Here is a 22,032-nt window from a genome sequence, read left to right on the forward strand (position 1 = left end):
GTATAACCAAAAGTAATTTAATTATTGTTAACTGATTTCCATTTCTTATGAAAATACATTAAGTATCTCGTATTGTTATCAATCATAATGGTGCAACCAAAGTGAGCATTACAAGGCGCCCTTACAGTCCACCTCAGCTTCTCCCTCATCCCAGAAGACCCAACAAGCACACTGATAGATTCTAACTTCAAAAAGCTTATGCTTAGAAGAAGCCAACACCATTTCGGTATATAGGTTTCATTATACTTTCTGAGTGATCAGGAAATTTCCAGATAATGCATCATGTGCATTCAATAGGTAGATTAACTATAATGTCTATAATTCTGGGGTTTGGTAAATCGTTGATATATACTCAATTACCTCAGGAAATGGAAAACATAAAGGCTTTGCACCCTCTCTAGACAATTTTATATATGCAACTCTCTTAAATAATATTTTTATTTTTCTAGCCAGACATCACAGCCACCAAAACTTGCACCTTCAAGTTTTTCCTGGCCTCATCATTGATTATATTTTTCTGGCCAAACCTTAAGAGATGATGCTTGTCAACATAAAGCCCCGAGACTTACACGATTGTCCATAGTCCAGCCATCAACATCAAGTGCCTAAAGTTATTTTGGATTCAGCCTTATTGCAATCTATGGAGAAGGACAAGTAAATGACACAAAGTTTGCTACCTTTGACCAAAAGAAACTCATGAGCATCTCTGGAGAAGGACATGTATCTTTGTTTACAAGTAGTATGTGAACCACATTATAAATTAACTAGTAGGAAATAAGTGTCATGCATATCGACTAACCAAGAAGGTGATAATTTCAATTGTAAAATACATATAATTTACTAGTGCTAGACAACCATGAAAGAATCTGTTTTTTTTTTTTTTTCCAAATTTTTGAATAAAAGCTGAATTCGAACTATATGTTTCCAATAAATGTATAAAAATAATTGATTGAGAAATATGAAAACAAAGAAAAAAAACAAGAAACAGATTAATAGAGCCAACGAAACAGGCCTTTTGAAGCAATTATTCATAAAAAAGAATAGAGAATACAACAAGTGAAAATCCCATATGAACAAATATATATTGGAAACATGCTAACAAAACTATTTTGAGCTAACTTATTTATAAGCCATATAGTAATGATTTTATTCAATTTTTTTTTCTAGAATAGCTCAAACTTTTTAATATGTTTATAATCATTATACATCAAAAATTAAATCAAATTTAACTATCATGCACAAATGCCCGTACGCCTTACCAGAATACAAATATATATGTATACATACATATCCATATAGGATATAGCATTAAACATACTAAAATTTCAAAATTTAAAAAGCATCCAAGCGTAACAAAGAGCATCAGGTAGGCGTAAGTTCTATCTAAATTTATTCTTTTGTTTTTTAAATTTCAAACACTTCGATTGTCATGTGGAGGCCTATGAATAGATAGGGTACAAACCCCATTGAGGCCCGTCGAAATATCAAAGTATCATGGCCCCACCCATGGGTAGTCTGCTAGTAAGCAGCCCATGTCCCATGAAAATTGTATGGTATAGGGATGAGTAAGGTCCACCACCTAGAACATGTAAAAACATTGGATCTCACAGGATTTACAAGATTAGATGGTTAAGATTTAAATCTTAAGTATAAAACCTTCTTCTTCCCCCAAACTTGGAGCCTGTCTTTCCACTAGAAACACAATCTCTCTATGTTCTCTCTCCTCATTGTCCAAGATGTGTCCGATAATGCACTATGCAGTTTGCAGTGTTTTGGAATCTACATGCATAATTGGCATTAATCTTTACCATAGAATACAGTGATTGGCATGACTTTTGACTATGCTCCTAATGCCGATAGCCATAAGATTCAGGAGAACACAATGTATTATTTTTACCTCATCTTTGTATGCTTGAAGAAAGATCAGAACAGGGTTCATAACCAAGAATCCCATCTCATAAATTGCCTTCTGTGTACGAGGTTCTGAGGCTCTGGCAACTCCACGAAGTCGCTCCAACAAGCAACTAACCTATCGGATGTCATGATAACATCAATTGTACTGTTCTGAGTATATACTACTACATTGAACGAATGCCACAAACTTTACCAACAAAATGATATCAGGCTGTTGTGCAATGGCTTTGAGATCATTCTTGCTTGAGAGTTCTACCAAAGCGGATGTCATATGGCTTGTCAGACTTTTTATATACCTACAGAAAGTTACGAAGAAAGATCAGGTCACTTTAAATCACCCTTAGAACAAAAAAGGATGTGAACTCACTGATTTGATGCCTCAGAAGTTTTCATGCCAGAGGCTGAGACAGCAAGCGTCTGAGCCAGTGAACGCTGAAACAAAAGAAAGACGTATTATAGTCTTGCAATAAGCACAAAATAAAGATGGTGGCTTGTACAACTGACAGTGAAGAAGGAAAGAGATTACCGACAAATAGAAAAAGCAAGTAAATGAAGAAAGCATAAATAACTGGGAATGAGATTTGTAGAAAATGTGAACAAAATTCTTGTGTCCATGTTCACCAATAACGCAGCAGGAAAAAAAACTAGTGCTCAGATTTTCTCTTAGTTTTCCATCTACATAACTATTGGTAAGCCATGAAAGTTAGACATAACAAATTTTCTCCGCCAATAGCTCATTTCTTATGTCACACTAAGAACATAAAACTAGAATTCAGTACCTGGTGTGCAGCATTTAAAGAGAACAAAACTCTTTCATTAGTGAAAGCAGTCGCTAAGTCACGCCATGAGTCCTGCATGGATAAAATCAGACACTTCAATTGCCAAAATAGGAATATTTAATATGATAAGATAAAAAGTAGGCTGTAAGTATCAAAATCTGTAGTAAATTAAGTGAATATAATCGGAGCGTATTTTGTGTATGTGCATATATTTCATTGGAATACCGACCTAAGATATATAAAGATCGGATTAAGAGAAAAATACAAATCTATGATTTATCTACCAAACATAACTATATCAACAAATCAATAAAAATACAAAAACCTAAGCATCTTCTAATAAATCTTCTAGCACTTTCTTGCAAAAAGGAAAAAATACATACCAACCATGCCATCTTGCTGGCAAAATCTTAGGCTGCATTTGGAACGGTGGATTTGGCTATAATTTCTTTGATTTCAAATCCACAAGTTTGACATCTCTTACTTGGATTTGAAAAGAATTTGTGCAATGATTCCAAATTCATTTGGCTAATGCTTTTAGAGCATTTCAAGAGGATTTAAAATAAGTAGATTATAGGGTCGATTCTAAATCCGTCATGATTGGACTTAAATCTATTGCATTCAATGAAGGATTTCCATTGATTTATTTTATAAATCAAATAAGTGAGGTGGATTTCAACTATGGATTTTAAATCCAAAATACACAACCAACCATCCAATGCACCCTTAAACAAATATTTGGACTCATGTTCACAAATGACATGAAAATAAACTTCAATAAGTCTCTTCCTCCCATGAAAAACTAAATTACTTATAATGGAAATAGCTGTTTGATTCTCACAATACATAGGTACAGGTTGACTGTATGCCAACCAAGTTCTCCCTACAAATATTTTAGCCACAATATTTAACTAAAATGCATCATGGCCTTGTACTTGGCTTCAGTACTTGATTTGGAAACTCTACTTCGTTTCTTCCTTTAGCAAGCACCAATTTCCCCAACATAAGTGCAACACCCAGAACTAGGATTTCCTGTCATCCTTGAATCAAATATAGTTTACATCAGAATAATCTTCTATCTTCACACCGCCATGTCGTTTGAATAGTGACTCTTTACTGGGAGTGCCCTTTATGTATTTCAAGATCCTAGGAATTGCTACCTAAAGAACAAATTATGGTTTATCCAAAGGAACAATGTGTTTCAATAATTTTCCAGCATCTTAACCCAAACAGGGACCCTTAGGTTTAACCATTTAGAATGAAAGAATGACCAGAACCCTTTTCAGTAGACCTTTGTGCCAAACTAGACTCTTCATCACTTGCACTTCTTAGAATACCTAAGCAATGTAAATGAAGCCCAAGCATAAAACGAAAAACACTAACATACTAGGAGTCTTTTGCAACTTATAGCGCCTCCTTCACTTGTGCCCTCACCATGAAACATAAAAAGAAAAAGTGACTGGTACATAAAATCTCAACTATGTCCCCTTTAAAAGAAAGTTCCAGCCTAGTCCTACAGTTTCTATACCTTTCCTTGAACCTTTGCAAAAAAAGCAAAAACATACAGCATGAGATAGCATGATTATAGTAACACGTTGCAAGGAGATGTTACTGACCAGGGTAACAAGGTGGCAAATAATATTCTTTTGTTTAACAAGTCCATGAAGCAACTGGCAACATGTGAGCGCCTGTCATGGAACAAAAAGTCATGAGGACTATAATGCGGCTTTCAACATATGATAGTTTTCTTAATTGTGCACAATAAGTCCTTAGGTCGCACTCGAACACTTTCAGACGAAAACATTCAGTGAATGCTGAAATCAAATCTCATTCAGACAGATATATCAGGCATCAATTTAAACCAGAACATTAAATACGAATGCATGTATAATTCTTCATAAACCTGAAAAGTGAATAGACAACTACAGCAGAAGCGACTACAAAGAATAAATAAATAATCTTAAAATCCAAAAACAAGCTGCAGATTTCTTACCTGCAAGTCCTTCTCCCCAGGGTAAGAAACAAGCGTACTCAAAGAGATGCGAATAATAACATCAAGCACTGCTTTTCCTTGATCATTCTCTCCAAAGAAACTAACCAATGCATTTGTGGTTTGTCCCCGAAGATGTTGGGTATTATTATAATTTTCATAACCACCTTTATTTTCCCCACTTTCTCCAGGTGGCATCAGGTAGGTAGAAGACCATCTTGCAAGGAACCACACAACTGCCTGGAATATTAAATCATATATGTTGTAATAACCATAAGAAAATTTAAAGGAGAAGTTCAAGGATGATCCTTTTGTCAAAGTAATATAATGAAAATCCAAAAAATTGTTGTCACAAGGACCGCATGTTGCATCAAATATCTTGTATATCGAAGTATTAAGTTGGACCATTGACACCTTCAACAGGCCAGGACTCTTCAATACACTGGATTGTTAAAAGGAGCAATTTGCATACAATTTACCACCATTAGCACCATTCAACAGAAGTTGAAAACATGTAAAATATCTACAAACAATTGAGATTTTGAGATATATACCAGCACCAAATCCTCACAGGGCATATAGCCTAGCCAAGTAACAAAGTTCCAACAGAAAATAATTTTCATACAAGATATACAACTACACCCCAAATTGCAGGCATATAAACATTTTATGCAAATTAAAATTTAAACATGGACACATATCAGGGGAAAAAGAAATCTCTGGTGTTGCCCTCACCGACTAAGGTGTATAACATGGTCTTAGAATTTCTTGCCATAAGTAGAAGGAATATGTTGGAGTTATCCTGTTGCATAAAATTCGTGGTCTAGTACTTGAACACATGATAGCTAATTCAAAGAGTAATCATGGAAAGAAAGTATGCAGAGAGAATCAGAAAATAAAAGGTAATGGCTGTCCTCCAAATTAATTTTAATTCATTTTTTTTGGTTTTTAGGAAATAGGTGGAGAAAAATAAAGATTGGTGTGTTTTTGGATGATATTGTATGTTTGATTTTGCTTTTTGTAGTACTAAAGGTTATATAAAGGTAGGTTGAGATATGTTTGTTTTTAATGAAACACAAGATTAATTGTAAATGCCAAATCATGTTAATAATTTTTTTATTTTTTTAATGCATTTGAAAATAGTCAGATGAATGTAGTTATATATAATAATTTAATCATATATAATTTATAATATAGCATAATTAGATCATATGCATTACTGGTTATTTTGAGCCTTAACCTTGTAACTAGCAACAAACTAAATTTGAGTACAGTATGTTACCGTGGGGGAAAAGTTTTTTCCTATTCTAATATACAATGAGGTCAGTTTTTTTGGTAAGTCACCTGTAATATGAAGAATGTGCATTTCCTACTTCTCAGAACAATATAGAAAAGCAAAATCTAAAGAAAAAGTTTTTTCATTTACCAAAAGATTCAAAATGGCTTTGTTAAGACAATAAAATAAGGTCAAGGAATTGAACAAGAGCAATTTCCACTTTGAATTGTGTGTTTTCCAAGATATGTTCCAAGAAGACATTTTTCTACAAGAAAAGATTCCAGTGACCTCATTATCCCACACTCTTCTCATTAATATACTTTACTTCAGTAATAAACTGTTCCTCCACCACCCCCCTTGAAAAGTATCCAAAATCCATTAACATGTTTTCAGATCAATAAGTTGAAGAGCCCCAAATGACTTGTTTTATTTAGAAATGGGAAAATAATTAAAATTTAGTCAATTAAGAGTCTTCTAAATTAATTAGAAAGGACTCTCCTACATCGTACAAGATAGAGCAGTCAATTCTTGTAGCCACAATCCAAGTACATGAAACTGACACAATAACATCTCCAGTAGAGAGGGCAAGTCTTGCTTTTCAAAGAATCGAAGTCATTAGTGACCCTGTCGTATGTCTTAGTAGCAATCGCCTAGACCCACAGAACTCTTTGAAGAGCCAATAAGAGAGCAGCCTGACAACAGTGTTAGTTCTTCCCACATGACGGAAACCTATAGGTTTATTTTGACTATTGACAGAAGCAAACCAGCAAAGCCATTCCCAATGACATTTAAAAGAATTGAAACATTACAAACAACAGACTCACATCTTATACAAGTTTTCAAATCCCATACATCAAAAATGCCATGTGAGATAACACAATGGCAAAACCAATTTTTTGGACTTCAGGCCCCAGTAACTCCTAATTACTTCCCTATCAACAGTGTCCGACATGGTTTCCTGTGTAATGCGCTTCACGGATCACTTCCACCAGTTGTGGCCCTACCTTAAATATCTAACATCCAACAGATCATTTTCATTCAAACACATGCTTTCCTTTGTTTTTGGTGCCTTTTCATAGTTAGCAAAAAAAGTTAGGTCCTTCAACTCGTCTTCTCCCTTGTCTGGTAACAATACATGGTGTCTCCCTACAGAAATGGTAAGCCTCAAGTAATTTTAGTTAACTCCTTATACAATAAAAGTTCCTTTCTCTCTTTGTTTCAATTTATCCTAAGCAAGCATCTAGTTTACTTGGGATAAATACCTGTAGAAAGAGGCATGACACTTGCAATCAAAATAGAATTGTCTCACATCCTATTTTTGTTATAGGACTAGCCTTCTTAATATATATGAGGGTAAAACTATAGAGATAGTAAATTCTACTGACATCTTTACACATGAAGAACTCCGATTAAGCAAACAAATAACTGCACTCCTTCAGAACCAAGTTTAAAGTTACGAGGTGCATCATGTGCAACTTTATTCGGTGATCAGAATGCTAATATACTCAGAAATCAGTTCAATAATAAGAACATGGATTGTGCCTTACGTCAAAAAGAAGTTTGTAGGACTGGTGTTTTCCCTAGGACAATGGAACATATAATGCAACAAGATAATCAGGAAAGTCAACAATGAGAGAAAAATTAATAACACCTCCATGAGACGAGGACTGAAAAAATATCTTCTCAGTTCTGGATCTAAACTTTCCTCAGCAAACCTTATGATTGAACTGCACAAAAGTCCACAAGATGAGTAAATTCTATGGCGAACTGAGGAAGCACGAAACAACACATACATATATAGTTCAGAATTACCAAGGTTTCATCCTAATAGCTAATATAGAAGTTCTAAAGAGAAGACTTGAGTGTTGTTATAATTCCCAGAAAAGTAATGTATATCCCATGGTCAATTTCTTTTTTGCACTACTTTCTTCACATATTCAACTTTGATTTCAACAGATGCAACCAAGAAAGCAATTCAATTTGGAGGTGATATGGCCTCATTTTGTACACAAGAGTTCTACCATGTACCTCCTGATTTGATCAATCAAGTGATATCAGAAATCAAGGGCTATCATATCCCTCACTTCCCCATTATTTCTGAACTATGTGGATATCAATGAAAATTATTTCAGTTTACAGTTGGTGAAAATAGCTAAAAATTGGGTGAAAGACATTATTTGGTTCCATTTTGTGGTAAAAATAAATCAAAGTGACTAAGCATATTGTTGGATCTGACAAAATTATCCACAATGTTAGGCTTATGCCACGTTGACAACTCTATCTTTCTTATCTTATGATCATAAGTGAGCCAAGTGAACCAAGTTCACAAAATCTAAACAAGAAGCTTTAGTACAGGAGCCATAGTAATATATCAGAAAAATGAAAATTGAACCAGAGACATGCTTCCAGCAGCAATCTTTGGCATCATATCAAATAATGGTCAAGATTACTTGTTTGAACAATTCTCTAGTGAAATTTCACTTCTACATATCAGGGTGTTTAAAGAATGAACCAACGTCAAAATTCACAAACTCCAATCAAATAGAGTAAGTTCAGTGTCAAAATTAAAGAAGGAACGGTACCCAGAAAGTACAATAACTGGGTGTTTATCCACCTCCGTAACATTACTATAATGGCTTTCAATCTCCTTTGGCACCTGCAAATATTATACCAAAGAGTAATCCTAGAAACCCAGAAATGCAGAAGCAACAGCAGGTATGCTTTAGAGAAATTGCCTATAATCCCCAGAGAGATCTGATACATTATCACGCATAAGACACTATTTTAAAAGGTGAACGCAAAGAGAAGATGTCTATAAAATGTTGAACAAAATTAAGATGATACTCAAAAGAAAAGCAAAAGAAAGGTCGAGCATTAATGTCAATAGTCAAAGAAAAATAAAATATAAATTAATAACAGGATACATGATTTCTAAAGAGCAATGAGAAGAGAAAGGAAGAGAGGACAAAAAAATTCAAGAATAGAAATGATTATTGGAAAGAAATTAACCAAATAATTCCATGTGAAACTTTCAATGGATTAAAGAAAATGAGATTCCAATTTAAACATCACAGTAACCATAAACTTACGAAATGTCCTCATATAGTTCTTACAGATGATGGGTTTCAAATGGAAAAGAAATGCCAAAAAGATTTCATGCGATAGAACTTTACAAACATGGGTGCGAGGGTTTCCAAATTCTGTCATTCTGACTTTTGGATTTACGAAACTTACCTACTAATGTGCTAGTCCACAAGTGTCGCATTAAATGAAGATAAATCACGAAATGCTACATATGACTATGAGAAGATGCAACCAGAAATATACTGAAAGACAGGAGGAAGAAAAGGTCCTGTTTCATTGTTCACTACTGAAACAGCATCAAGGACTCTAATAAAATGACGAGTAGTCAACAGAATTGTTCAACATAAAGGCAACAGCAGGAGAAAGAATACAAAAGAAAATCCTATTACCAAAGGGGTTTCGCCCTGTCCTTCATCGGCCAAAACATGCCCAGTTATGAGTAAGAGAGAATAAAGTTCTTCCAAAGTTTCAGTTGGATCACTTGTGCCTCTGCCCTACATTTGCATGAAAATATGAAAGAAGATAGCTAATAGAAGAAGTTGTTTATGGTGCACTTATTATAGTACATTAAGAAACCAGAAGTTGCAAGAGAATCACGGATCAACAAACAAGATAAATAATAATATAAAGGAAACCCATAATTGCATCTAACAAAACTAACATGGACTAGCAATGCCTTAAATCCGTCTAATAAAAACCAGCCAAGCATATATCTAAAGCCGCTATAAGATTCCAAACACGAAGGCTCTCTTTAATCAGTAATTCCTGATCATTGTCAAAAATAGGGAAAATGGCAAACTATTGAAAGAGAGTCATACGCACAAAATCACCAGAAAAGCAGGCAAACTATACAATAAGAGTCACACAACAATTTCTGGGAAAAAAGGTAGGAAACCGAAAAGAAGACTTGAGTTCTGAGGAAGGTTCTAAACATTCTATACTGCCCACTTATTCCCCTCTCTCTCTATTTAAAAAACCAGCATCAATCAACAGGAGAGAAGTTTTCTAAAGCTACTGCATCTGGCCCAAAGCTAGTTACATACCAGAACCAAGACCTCTCAGTTAAGCCACCACTCACTTCAGTCATTAATGCAAACAAGAACAGATGATTACCCTCTTTTAATATATATGAAAATAGATTAACCACAAACTTCTAACCACCTATGATTCTGTAGCTAGAACTTCAATTCCGTAAATTCAAAATCAACTCAAGTTATTGATACATGGTTATCTAGCGCACTATCCTCCACTATACACACAGCTAAATTAACCTAATCAAGAAAGCTTTCAGTCAAAATTGCATCTAGCACCAAATGCTTCAAGGCATACTTTTTGGACCTTTTCTGTTTGAAGTATAGGGCTTAAAGACCAACATTTCTTGCACTTCCAGATCTATAGCACAAAAGCATAAGCACACTTCATGTTCTCATTTGATTATATGTAATTCTTCTTGAAGTTCATATCTTTTATGCTTTTTCACCACTTTTCTCTTCCAAAAATGGGTCATTAATTAGAATTTTGGAAGGACATGTTAATTTTTTTTTATTATCCTTCAGTTGATGTTCCATACATGTAAAAATTCTTATAGCCGAATTTAAAAAGTTTAAGCGTGGTGCTTTCGTCAACCCAGTGCAGCATCCTGCCTTAGTTTACAAGTTAACAATAAAATATTTTGGCAAAGATTTCTTCCTTTCTTTCCTTCCCTTTCTCCTATATGCAGGGTGTATTGCGACTAAGAAGAAGTGGGGCCAAAGAGGGACGGCGAGATGTGCCAGGAATTAGTACATCAGTGCTTTACCAAGTTGGATTAGTAAGCATCAAGTCCTTCATAAAGCAATGAGAGAATAACCTGAATCAAATCAATCATCTGCAGTACATGATTAAAAGAAAAGAATACAAGTCAGAAAGGAAAAAAGATCAGAAACTTTATGACTACGAACAATTTGTTTCTCTTATGGTTTAGAGGATTTAGCTAGAGTAAGAAGAGAAAGAATCTGTTGTTCAAGGAGGAGAAGCAGCATTTGGAGCAAAGGAAAATTATTCAGCCATGGAAGATAGCAGGAGTGCTTGCATCAGAAATAGGAAATTAACAATTTCTCAAGCATTAGTTTGTTTGATGTCACCGAGATTTATTTGGAAAAAGAAGAATACAAGATTCCCAAGGACAGTGTCTATCTTAGCACTTCATTATGTGATAAAAGTGGTTCTCTAGATTGCAGCTTATACTCCTTCCAAATGGCAATGGTTATGAACATCAATTATTGCGAGGAATGCATTACTATTATTTACTTTCCCAAGATGGACGACATCCTTGTCAAGTAGACCAACTCAGATTTCGATTTAAAAAAGTCTTCAGTTTAAGGGAGTTTTTGCAAGGCTTTTGCTCTTCAAGAAGTGCTAATTATAGAGAAAGTTGGAAATTGTAGTAGAATCAAAAGTTAAAAGAGCGATTGTAAATAGTGAAAAATAGATAAAAGCTAAACTGCGAGTATTTTGGGGAAAAAAAATATTTTTAAAAAGAATTTAATCGATAAAACACTATTATCCCTATGTCTTAACATGATACAATTTTTGCTCAACATTTGTACTTGTCATTTGTCAATATAATTGTTTTTCTTCAAAAGAAATGCTTTAATTAGTAAATTTCATATTTAACAAGAACAAAACATGTCATTCATATTATTAAATAAATATCAAATATTAATAGAGAAACTCAATATTTAATTAAATAACACTTCCACTAACTAATATGATTGTTCATGATGCACTATAAATAAATTTGCATGGCTATACCACAAAATTTACTTTCTCATTAATTAATCACAACTTCGTTCATCTTTTTCCATGATGTAGGAATAATACAAATGATCTATCACATAATATATACAAATTCCAAAGTACTAAAATTATTTAAATCTTAGTAGTGTTAAGTAATTCAAATTATTTGAAGAACTCAATGTCAACTTTAGATATATACAAAGAATAACTTAAAAAATGGTACATTTGGATTAAGATTATTATAATAAGGGTAAATTGAATTTATTTAGAAAAAAAAGCCAAAACAACTAGAAGCACCCTTTAAGATGCATTTAGCTTTTAGCTCAAAAGTATTCTTTTCTTTAGAAGTAATAGCAGTCTCCCATACCCTCAAGACTGATTTTCTAAAGTTAAAAGCTGCCAAGTGCTTCTATAAGCTATCGCAAACACTTCCTGAACAGAGATGTATATAACTGGAAATTTAGAGGAACAAGTCATGAACAGTGATCAAAGCAAGATGGAACTGTGAAGTTAATCGCATCGATCACATAGCAAAAATGACGAGCTAATATAAAGTAATAAGTTACCTGATGGAGCCTCATGATACGCTCTGAGAAAAGTTCCTTGAGAAGAGGGATTGTGGCCCCTACAGCTGCCCGAGCAATAAGGGCATAAGAACTCAACCTCTCATCCATGGCTACAAAGGAACACCGAGTATAACAAAAAGACACATAAGCAATTCCAGAAAAGATTGAAGTCACAATATCTATTATGTTAATATGAAAACTTCATCAAATTGACTCGATCAGCGAGATACCAGCAATGGAAGCCTGAAGGTAATCATATTCATCCTCATCATTGAAGGCTGATGCAGATGCAGCTATTCAGAAAACAATGCTAAATATAAGCACAGTATATAGCTGAAAGTGAGAAATAATATGAGTGACATAGGGAACGTAAAAGTACCCCTTAATTCTGATTCTACAATCAATGCAAAGAGATTGGCTGCAGCACTAATCCCTTCAGGAGGAAGTGAATGTTTATGTCCACTAGCATCCAACTGCTGCAGTTAATTAAACAAAAGCACCAGAGACAATTCAATTCAAGACAAACAAGCTATATATATGTGTGTATATATATATCCTCAAACCTAGATACAACAACAATAGACCCGACTCCACACCTCAAGAAGGGAAAATAACCCAAAGGTATATAAAGGGCAACAGGCTAAGTCAAAGTTTGGGTGACAACATCATTGGGATTGGTGATACATGACAGGCAGCGAGCAGCTTTAAGAATTAGTAACCAAAAGAGTGCAACAATGTCTAAACTTTGAAACAGTTATGATCTTCCCTCCACCAGGTTATAGGAACATCATTGCCGGTTGCCACCATGAACCATTAACAAATAGGAAGAAGATATATAAAAAGATATACTCTAAACGGAATCTTACAACATCAACATATTACTCAGACACCAAACGACATCATTCGAAGCCTTCGACACATCGATGTTCACATTGAATAGGAGAGTTCGGGGGTTCAATCACTCTCACAACAATATATAATTAATACCATAACAGTAGTTCCATTGTTCCTCCTTTCTTTCATAGCCCATCAACAAGCAAGGTCCCTTCTCTGTTTGCAGCTAAATAACAGTAAAGAGATTTGACTACGAGTTTCCATATATTGCTTTAAGTCCTAAACAAAAAGCACTTCAATCTTCTCTATACAAGCGATGGCCAGAGCCAGTTTTCTTGAAAAATAAAGTAATATAGATAATGTTTTTGTACAAATCTGGATCCACAACAAAGCCACAAATCCACAAAGGATATAAGGTGGGTATAAATGATCCCAAGCACTAACAATATATACCATGAGAAGGGTTGTCCAAGTATCTAGAAGAATATCACGTGCCACCCAGCTCCATGTCTCTTCTTCTGTGCGATTTTCCATAAGATCTTTAATGACTTCACACATCAGAGCAGATAACAGAGTAATTGTTCCGTAAGGCCTGCAAGTCAAGTCAAAAACTTAGTTCAAGATAAAATAACACAAAATAATACTGAAAATCTATTTTCAGGTAAGCACACAAGATGTTATTGCCATGGACTTTGAAGTCCCATTAATTATTTATTAGGTAACATAACAAGGTGCTTAACACTTCCTCTCTTTAACTCTCATTTGAAACTCTTCGGCAATCATGAGTGACTCGGTCACCATGGTTGAAGTATTGACGGATACTTGAGTATGACACATGACTAAAGAACAATAAGGTGGTTTGCCCCTGTCACCCAGTGGGAAATAGATGCTACTCTTCCTCCTCCACCACCCCTTCCCCCATCAACTAGGGTATGACTGACCTGAGTGATTTCAATAGCTCATCAAACACGAGTGGCGTAGTCACAGTTGCCATAGACATAAGCGCACGGCAGCCATCCAGCAGTTCACTGAGAATATCAAATAAGTGATATCTCAAACATGTTATCGCACAAGAGAAACATAGTCATTGAGTTATTACCTTTCACTTTTTCCAGATTTTATTGCTTTTGAAACAGCATCAGGAGGTTCTATCCACTGTACAATTCCAGCTAGCATTTGCAGAAGGTGCTGTCTTTGCATTTCGCCACTATCTAAATCCCAAAGCAATCAGTAGTAAACACATACTAGCTAATAATTGGTCATAAAAAAGAGAGCAAGAGATGAAAACAGAAAACGCTGAAAAAGCAAAGCCAGGATGAAATAAAGATGATGCAAGCAAAAACTGAATGGCTTATAATCATCACACAAGATATATTCATATCCTCAGGTTCAATGTACAATCAACCAGCACAGAAGCATGGCATGGAAAAAAGTAACCAATGAACTATAGTAATTGGAAGAAACAGTTTGGTTCATCTCCTAAGAAGAAACTACTTGGTATTGTCGAATGCACAGAAGTTAAGAGCATCTAAAAAACCTTCTTGAATCATCAAAAACCAGCAAGGTGACAGCATGCACAGGTGTGCAATGGTATTTTCACTTAATAAAAGCATGCACAAAGTTGAAACAGTGAAGACCTTTCACTTGATTCTCTTTCTGAAGATTAGACTACTAGAACAATGTCCTCATTTATGGGACAGGACGAATTCTTTTCACCAACCAAATGGTGCAACACAATTTCTGAAAACAACCATTGGCCACATGATTTTGCCTGCTTAACCTAAACGGAGGGGGTAAGAGTGGTTTAAATCGCTTAAGGAGAAAACTTCTATCAATATTCACATGAAAGCATTATTCCAACTTATGGACCTCTCTTACACATTCTTTTTCCTGTGCCAGACTGCAGAACAGACTAGCCTACATTCTTAATAGCACCAACGACATCGGTTTTCCTACAGTAAAGTATTGATAAAGATAATAAGTACCAAACAACACAAAATAATTCAAATCAACCAATAAGTGGATTAGCAAATTGCAATCATCACATGTCACTTTAAGGTGAAAATGTCAAGATGTTTGATCGAATGGAATGTAAGAAACATAACCATCTCATCAAGAGGTAAAAGGAATAAGCCATACCAGATGGAAAGATGGTTCCTGTTAGGGAGCAAAACTGTACTATAAGTTTCCGAGCAGAAACTGCAAGAGGGCAGTCAAGCCAGTAACCTTCACAGGAAAACTTTTGCCTCAGTGCAGTATAAAAGTTCAAAAGCCACCCAACATGACCACTTGAAATCAATACATCGCGCCAGGCAGGACCAGGCTATAAGCATCACAAAAGGAGAAACAAGTAAAAAGATCAAATTTCCAAGGTGCTAATGACTAAAAAGAAAAAAGGAAGCCAACAATTTACTGGAAATGTAAATAGTACATTTTATACGTAGAATGTTAAGAAGTAACAATATTGATTTTAGACAATAATAATAATCTCTTGCCCTAACAATTGAAAGAAGTTGATAAAAACACATCCATAAAAATTGTATTTCAAGAGGAGAGGAAAAGCACACACAACCAACAGCAGCTGCTATATGCGGATCACTCTGGTTAGCAAATAATTAAGTCTACTCAGCTTCAGTTCAACTATTATGTTGCCCCCTCAAGCATGGAGATGACAGGTGAATGCTATAGTTAAGACATACAGATATTCTCCAAGAGCTTCTACTTAATCTTTTGATTATAGAGTAATTAAAAGTTAATCGTTTGTATTTATTGAACTCTCTAAATATAATCAAATGAGTTGATTGGACTTTCACAGTCAAAAATATCATATTTTGACATCTGATTTCTTGTCAATTTAGTCGATCTCCAAGGAGAATTAACATTTTAGGAAAATCTAATAGCACATATTTGAAACTTTTACTAAACCATAATAAATCATCAATAAAGGTGGTTCACAAAGAACTATTAATTTGACCACAAAACTCAAGCCAATCATCCAACTCATTCTCAAACTGTATAATTTATCCTTTTAAATTTGGAACAGTTTTAGTTTTTCTATTCGTCGACTCAAGCTTCATTTTTAATGATCAAGACTTAAAATTTCAGTTATAACTGAACACAAGCCCCAGAATACTTCAGCCTAATCGAGTTCAACTCCACAAAGTCCCTACAGCTTAGCTCATCTATCCCTGCTTCGAGCACTATTGACCTTGCAATTTTACCACTAACCTGCACTAAGATGCATTCAGACCTTCTAAGAGAGTCATTCTCTTGCTTCATCCCATCATAGAAAATATCCATTCCTCTTTTTGAATTCTCAATGCTGTTCTTGCCTCTGAAGTCCCAATTCAAGATTTGAAGCATCAAACGCAGTGCTGCTGAACAGACTTTTACTTCAGGGATTTCAGAGTTGGCTCCAATTATTCTATCAGACACATTAAAAGCAGCATATTGCACCCAACAGTAGAATGCCTGTGGAGCATCAAAGCAAAGGAATAATACTCATGAGCAGAAGTAAAAATCAGAAAAGATTTTGCAAAACAAAATGCCATATGTGGCAACAAAAGGTAGGCAAATGGAAAACCCTAGAGTTAGACAGCAATAGATTAGTTTTGGGTAAAGATAAACCTTCATATAGTCTTGCTCCAGTGATATTCGGCACTGTTCATGGAATTCTCTGGGAAGGCCCATAGCAGTCGAAGTAGAGGGTGAGAATTCAGATACCTATTTGGGAATACCATGCATGTTTTATGAATGAGAAATTTTTCAACTGTGCTTTTCCGGGATACCATTAATAAGAACATACCAAAGATTCCAGAAAACTAATTCCAGCAAACTGCACATCTAAACCATGGCTTCCCTGAACAGCCTGTTCAACCTGCAACATAAAGCATAAGGCTTGTAAGTGTGAAACAACGGTCGAACAGAAACCATAATGACCATGTTTATTTAGGCAACAGCTGGAATTCTAGAATTGCCTATACAAGACAAGTGTATCTTGCAAAAATTTTATTAAATTCTTTGACCAAATACTTAGGGAAGTTTTGCCAAAGTTCCAGAACCCAAAGGGAGGTGGATGCAAATATCCATGTATAGAGCTAGCCACTAAAATTCTTACTTCGCAACAAACGATTACCAAAGCATTGATGAAAATAAAGTACTGCTCCAATCTACAGCCCACATGAGAATGAGGAAAGGTTACACCAGTTGGGATCCAATGAGATGAAAAAGTGGCACAGGAGAAGAGCCAATATAACAATTTTCTGATCCTAGATCTAGCATTAAACTAAAGCACACTTCACTAAAATATGGGTTTGAAAAGCCATATGGCATTGGGTGAGTAAACAAGTCTAATATCATATCTTCACTGTCCATCACCCTCATGATTTTGCATCCCCACTTGGACCCCTCCCAATTTTTGAAAAGTACCTTCAACAGAACATATCCTGTCTGAAGTTGGATTACTCGAGAGGCTACAAATTCAGAGAAATGGGCAACAGGGTGGCTGGAGGGATTACAAAACCGGAAAAAATGATCAGGAAGAATGGCACTTGCATGATTTAGCTGGTAAGCTCACATCCGGCAGTTTTGTGACTTTGTTCATTAAGAATGGGGTTAATCAAAATTCGTAGTATGTTATCCTTTATGCTCTTTGGTATAAATTAACTTCTCCATTAAGACCAACTACCCACCCCTGCATGCCCGTCCCAACCCAAAAAAACAGAGCACAACAAAACAAAAGAGAAGCTCCAAAATATTGTTAAGACTAAATAACTGCTTCCCCTTTGATAATTATGCATGCAGGGAAGGGCATCATCTCACCTAAAGAGGTCTTCTAATGAGAAAAGTACGTGAACCAAATACTCATAAAAAACCAAAGACTTTTGTATTGCCTGAAAAGCACACAGAAAAATTAGAAAGAAACTTGCAATTACCTCATGAAAGAATGCCTCCTTCTCTGCAGCTGTAAAATCTAGCCTGCACGAAGAGCATAAAAAAGTAGACAATTAAAAATCTTCCCATTGCACCCATGGCTAAGAAAAGATGTCAACCCAAAAACCACCAAGAGATACATCCTCAGGCAAGAAAACCAGAAAATGATAGAAAACATAATACACATACTTCTGATACAAACTAGATATATCTAAAAGAGAACAAGAGGGAAAGCTTATATATATTTTAACTATATTTAACCACAAAACCACAGCAATCACTTTCTGAGCCAAATACTGCAGCGAATAGTCCAGGAAGAGAAAAGAAAACAAAAAGGCAAAAGACAAACTATCCAAAAAATTGAGTTGAACATAGAACACCTCACTTAAAAAACCAAGCTCTTCTAGAGTTTCAACTCATAACTTAGTTGCAGAATATAGACTTTTAAGTCGTGTGCACTATATTTAAAGAGCTTCTGCATGGAGAGATCCCTTAGACACCCTAAACTATTCCAAAGTGCAACTTATTATGGTGAAAAAGGAACTATACAAGGTCATCCTGTGAAGCTTTCCATCTCAGATCTGGTAGCAAATTAGAAATTTTGGAAATCTAACATGAAGCTAAATTAGGAGATGTAAGGGCTAATTACACCGGCATCACTATTGCTTCGCCCAATTGAAATAGGGAAACAGAAAATACTCTAATTTTCAAAATTAGAAAGGTCTCCTGCAATTAACTGTTGTCAAGAACCTAATGGAAGTAATTACATGTCTCTTTTGCCCTTAATTTAAGTTTGATAGAAAGTGTTAAAGCAAAGATAATCATTTAGAAACTGAAATGACGTATTCACCCTGTATTATATAAGTGAAATAGCCTGACCCACATATATAATGGTTTAACCCATCGGCGAAACAAGATGTCATAATTTTTTGGATGATATCAACATTTTCCATGACAGCTACGTACAACAGTCTGAATGACAGAAACAAACATCAAGAGAGATGGAGTCAAGTTTGAAAGTCATATGGTGTCTGGTAATTAGCCCAAAACCTCAACACAGCTAGATATAATTAATCAAACCCAAAAGTAGAATCATAGACACTTCGCAAGATACCACAAGAGAGCTACTTGAAGACTTTCCAGTTTCATCGACAAGAATCAGTTGCCGGGAATGCAAAGAAATTTTTATTCCTTTTTCATACTTTAGGTCCAAAGTAGCTAAAGTTTACAAAGAACTCAAACATCAGACATCTAGTAAGATAATGAGGCACAACCCTCTGAATTGAATTGATTTTTCCATAAATGTGTGTTCACAAATATTGTTCGTTCTTTATATTTATAAGATGTTTCATTCATCTGAATTCAAGAATCAACAAATAATTTAATGTATTCATGCTTCATGGCCACCAACACAGACATTATATCTCAGTTTGATGAATTCAATTTATATAAAGAATTATACTTAATCATTTTACACATAATTTTTTTATGGAAAAGCCATATGCTAAGTCAAGGATTAAATTATTTATTAATCATGACTGTGATTAGACCTAAACCTCGGGGGTTTCAATAAGTTTATCTTTACTTTAAAGACCCCCTTCCCTACTTGTCTTACTTGAGTGTATCATGAATTGTCTTTGGACTTCACAATAGCACTTGTTGAAAGAATTATGTAAGGACCTAATTCTTACTTTCCACAGTAAATCTACACGCTTTTCCTACCACATATACAATAGAATTATTCATTCCCTGTTAGTAAATTGAGGATGTCCTACATATTTGGCCCTTGGGTTTAAGATGAACTGAAACTTACCAGCCCCTTTTCAGCAATTGAGCAGCCACTGATGCAACCTTCACTAGGACATAACCCTCAGGTGAATTAGCATTTTTCATGATAAAGCATAAACAGAAACTGCATGAATAAACCAATGGTCAGTGAAGACTATAGTTCAATATGCCAGCAAAGGAAGAATTCTTCTGAAAACTGAATATTCATTATCTATGAATTCTTAGAAAGCACTCTAAATGCACAAACTGTGGCATGAAGGTCTTAAGCACAAAGAAAGTCATGCACTCTATCAACGTGCACAATTGGTCAAGACTGTAGAATTATTTGGCGGTTAAGCAAAATAACTAGTAGTTTCAGACAGCTAACTATTATAACATAATGAACACACATAGGAGAATTAAATAGAATAAAAAGTTCCAGATGAGATCATGCAAATGAGCTGGTTGTCCATATGCAGCGAGAAAGTAAAAGTGAACATTTGCTCCAGAAATGTCATAGACAATTAGAATAAAAGTCCATACTCCACGCTTTGACATGCATTCTAATACTTTACATGAAATCCACTGGATCCTACTTCTTGTGGATGGCAGTGCAGTTGAACAGTAACTGTTCCAAAATGAGCAAGTGCCATGGATAGCAGAACAGCTAAAAGTACAGAGCAGTCCGTAACGATTGGGCTCCAGAATTTTGTCATTGTAAAATTATTGCCTACATTGAGTTGATCTAGCTTTTCTAATAAGTGTATTCCTAAGCCTTTAAACAAAGAACATCTATGCCAAAACACTTATTGGTTATTATAAAAGGAAAAGATCAAGAGCAACTATTAAAGAAAAAAAAATGAAAGTGAATGTGAAGTCTATTGAAGGAGAAGTCTTTCTACATTCTGTGATTTGAGCTTTTAGCATCAAGCCCAGAACGAACCGGAAAAGAGTCACAGAAATGGTCCTCGCTCAAACTGCACTTTTCTAGCTATGCCCATGCCTAATTATGTTCTTGAGAACTGATGAAGCAACAAATATAGAGCCATCACAACATAAAATATCAGGCTACACAATTGCTCCATTCTTATAACTACAGTAAAAAGTGATAGTCATTATACCACTCTTTTGTATTTGAATAATTTCTACGCACATGAGCTATCTCACATAACCATATGCATAGTAATCTTAACCAAAATACATATACATTTCACAAAGGTGAAGAATTTATCAGCCAATACTTGCTGCACTGATAGACAAATATATAATCAGATATGGTTTCAGAACGTTGTAATAGTTACTCATGCAAGTAAATCAAACTGAACTTGAGAAATTACCTAATCAATCCTCTCCTGTCATTCGGCTCGAGAAATCCCCATTCTCGTATAGCTGCATCTCTAATTGCTCCAGCAGCCTGAAATCTAGCATTTGGCAACTGAGAATTTTCTGAAAGATAAAGTTACTCCCAGTAAGTCCCTTTCTTGCTTTGTTTTCAGTTAGTAGAAAGAGACTACGAGTCTCAGAAATCTGTATTTCCTAAAGAGAAAATTTAGATTAGCGTTTCCAGATGACAGAAAAAGCAACAGATAAATCATTCTCAAGACATCATAAAAGTAATTTTCTACTCTAACATTATTTAGCATCTGTGCATATAGACATTTATTTTGTGTGTGCAAAGTGTTCTCATTACATGCATAGTGGTCATCTAGCCAGAATTATACTTATACCCATCACAGCTAATAGAAAGACTTCCAGCATTTTACACTAGCATGGATATAGTCCAGCATTTACAGGTAAACAGTCCCACAATCTTCTAATATAGGTTAGGCAGATTAACAATCTGGAAGCTGCACGGCCTCAAACAGGAAAATGTTCCAAACTGAAACCAAAAAACCAGACAGAAGAAGGGGTAGTGCTCCTTAAAATTTGCCAGCTAAGTGTCCCAGAAAGAAAAGCCAAATAGAGTCTTCCAGTCACCAAAATCAGACAAGTAAACACATGATAAATGGCATCTCTCCCTAGCACAAATTTATTACAAGTAAAATCAATTCGCTTGAGCAAGTTATAACAAAATACGCTATTTAGTCAAAGCAAAAGTAGTAAGTAGCAAAA

General features: G+C 35.1%; 1 protein-coding gene across 6 annotated transcripts in view; it reads right to left on the reverse strand.

Moving 5' to 3' along the window:
• The window catches only part of LOC105171929 (exportin-4), a 32,045-nt gene that overhangs the window by 8,438 nt on the left and 1,575 nt on the right, over positions 1-22,032 (reverse strand). The window contains exons 3-24 of one of the 6 annotated variants that reach the window (XM_011093197.2): positions 21,258-21,366; positions 19,967-20,065; positions 18,156-18,198; positions 17,027-17,098; positions 16,849-16,944; positions 16,450-16,692; positions 15,361-15,544; positions 14,321-14,432; positions 14,163-14,249; positions 13,675-13,813; positions 12,767-12,863; positions 12,618-12,680; positions 12,388-12,497; positions 9,433-9,537; positions 8,542-8,615; positions 7,611-7,686; positions 4,687-4,923; positions 4,310-4,381; positions 2,694-2,765; positions 2,282-2,346; positions 2,108-2,210; positions 1,898-2,029 (exon numbers count right to left, since the gene is read on the reverse strand). In XM_011093197.2, the coding sequence (XP_011091499.1) occupies positions 1,898-2,029; positions 2,108-2,210; positions 2,282-2,346; positions 2,694-2,765; positions 4,310-4,381; positions 4,687-4,923; positions 7,611-7,686; positions 8,542-8,615; positions 9,433-9,537; positions 12,388-12,497; positions 12,618-12,680; positions 12,767-12,863; positions 13,675-13,813; positions 14,163-14,249; positions 14,321-14,432; positions 15,361-15,544; positions 16,450-16,692; positions 16,849-16,944; positions 17,027-17,098; positions 18,156-18,198; positions 19,967-20,065; positions 21,258-21,366 (2,390 nt within the window). The other 5 variants (XM_020697254.1, XM_020697253.1, XR_002287904.1 and 2 more) reach the window with 5 other exon arrangements.

This window comes from Sesamum indicum, linkage group LG10 (assembly GCF_000512975.1).
Source record: "Sesamum indicum cultivar Zhongzhi No. 13 linkage group LG10, S_indicum_v1.0, whole genome shotgun sequence".
Lineage (NCBI taxonomy): Eukaryota > Viridiplantae > Streptophyta > Magnoliopsida > Lamiales > Pedaliaceae > Sesamum > Sesamum indicum.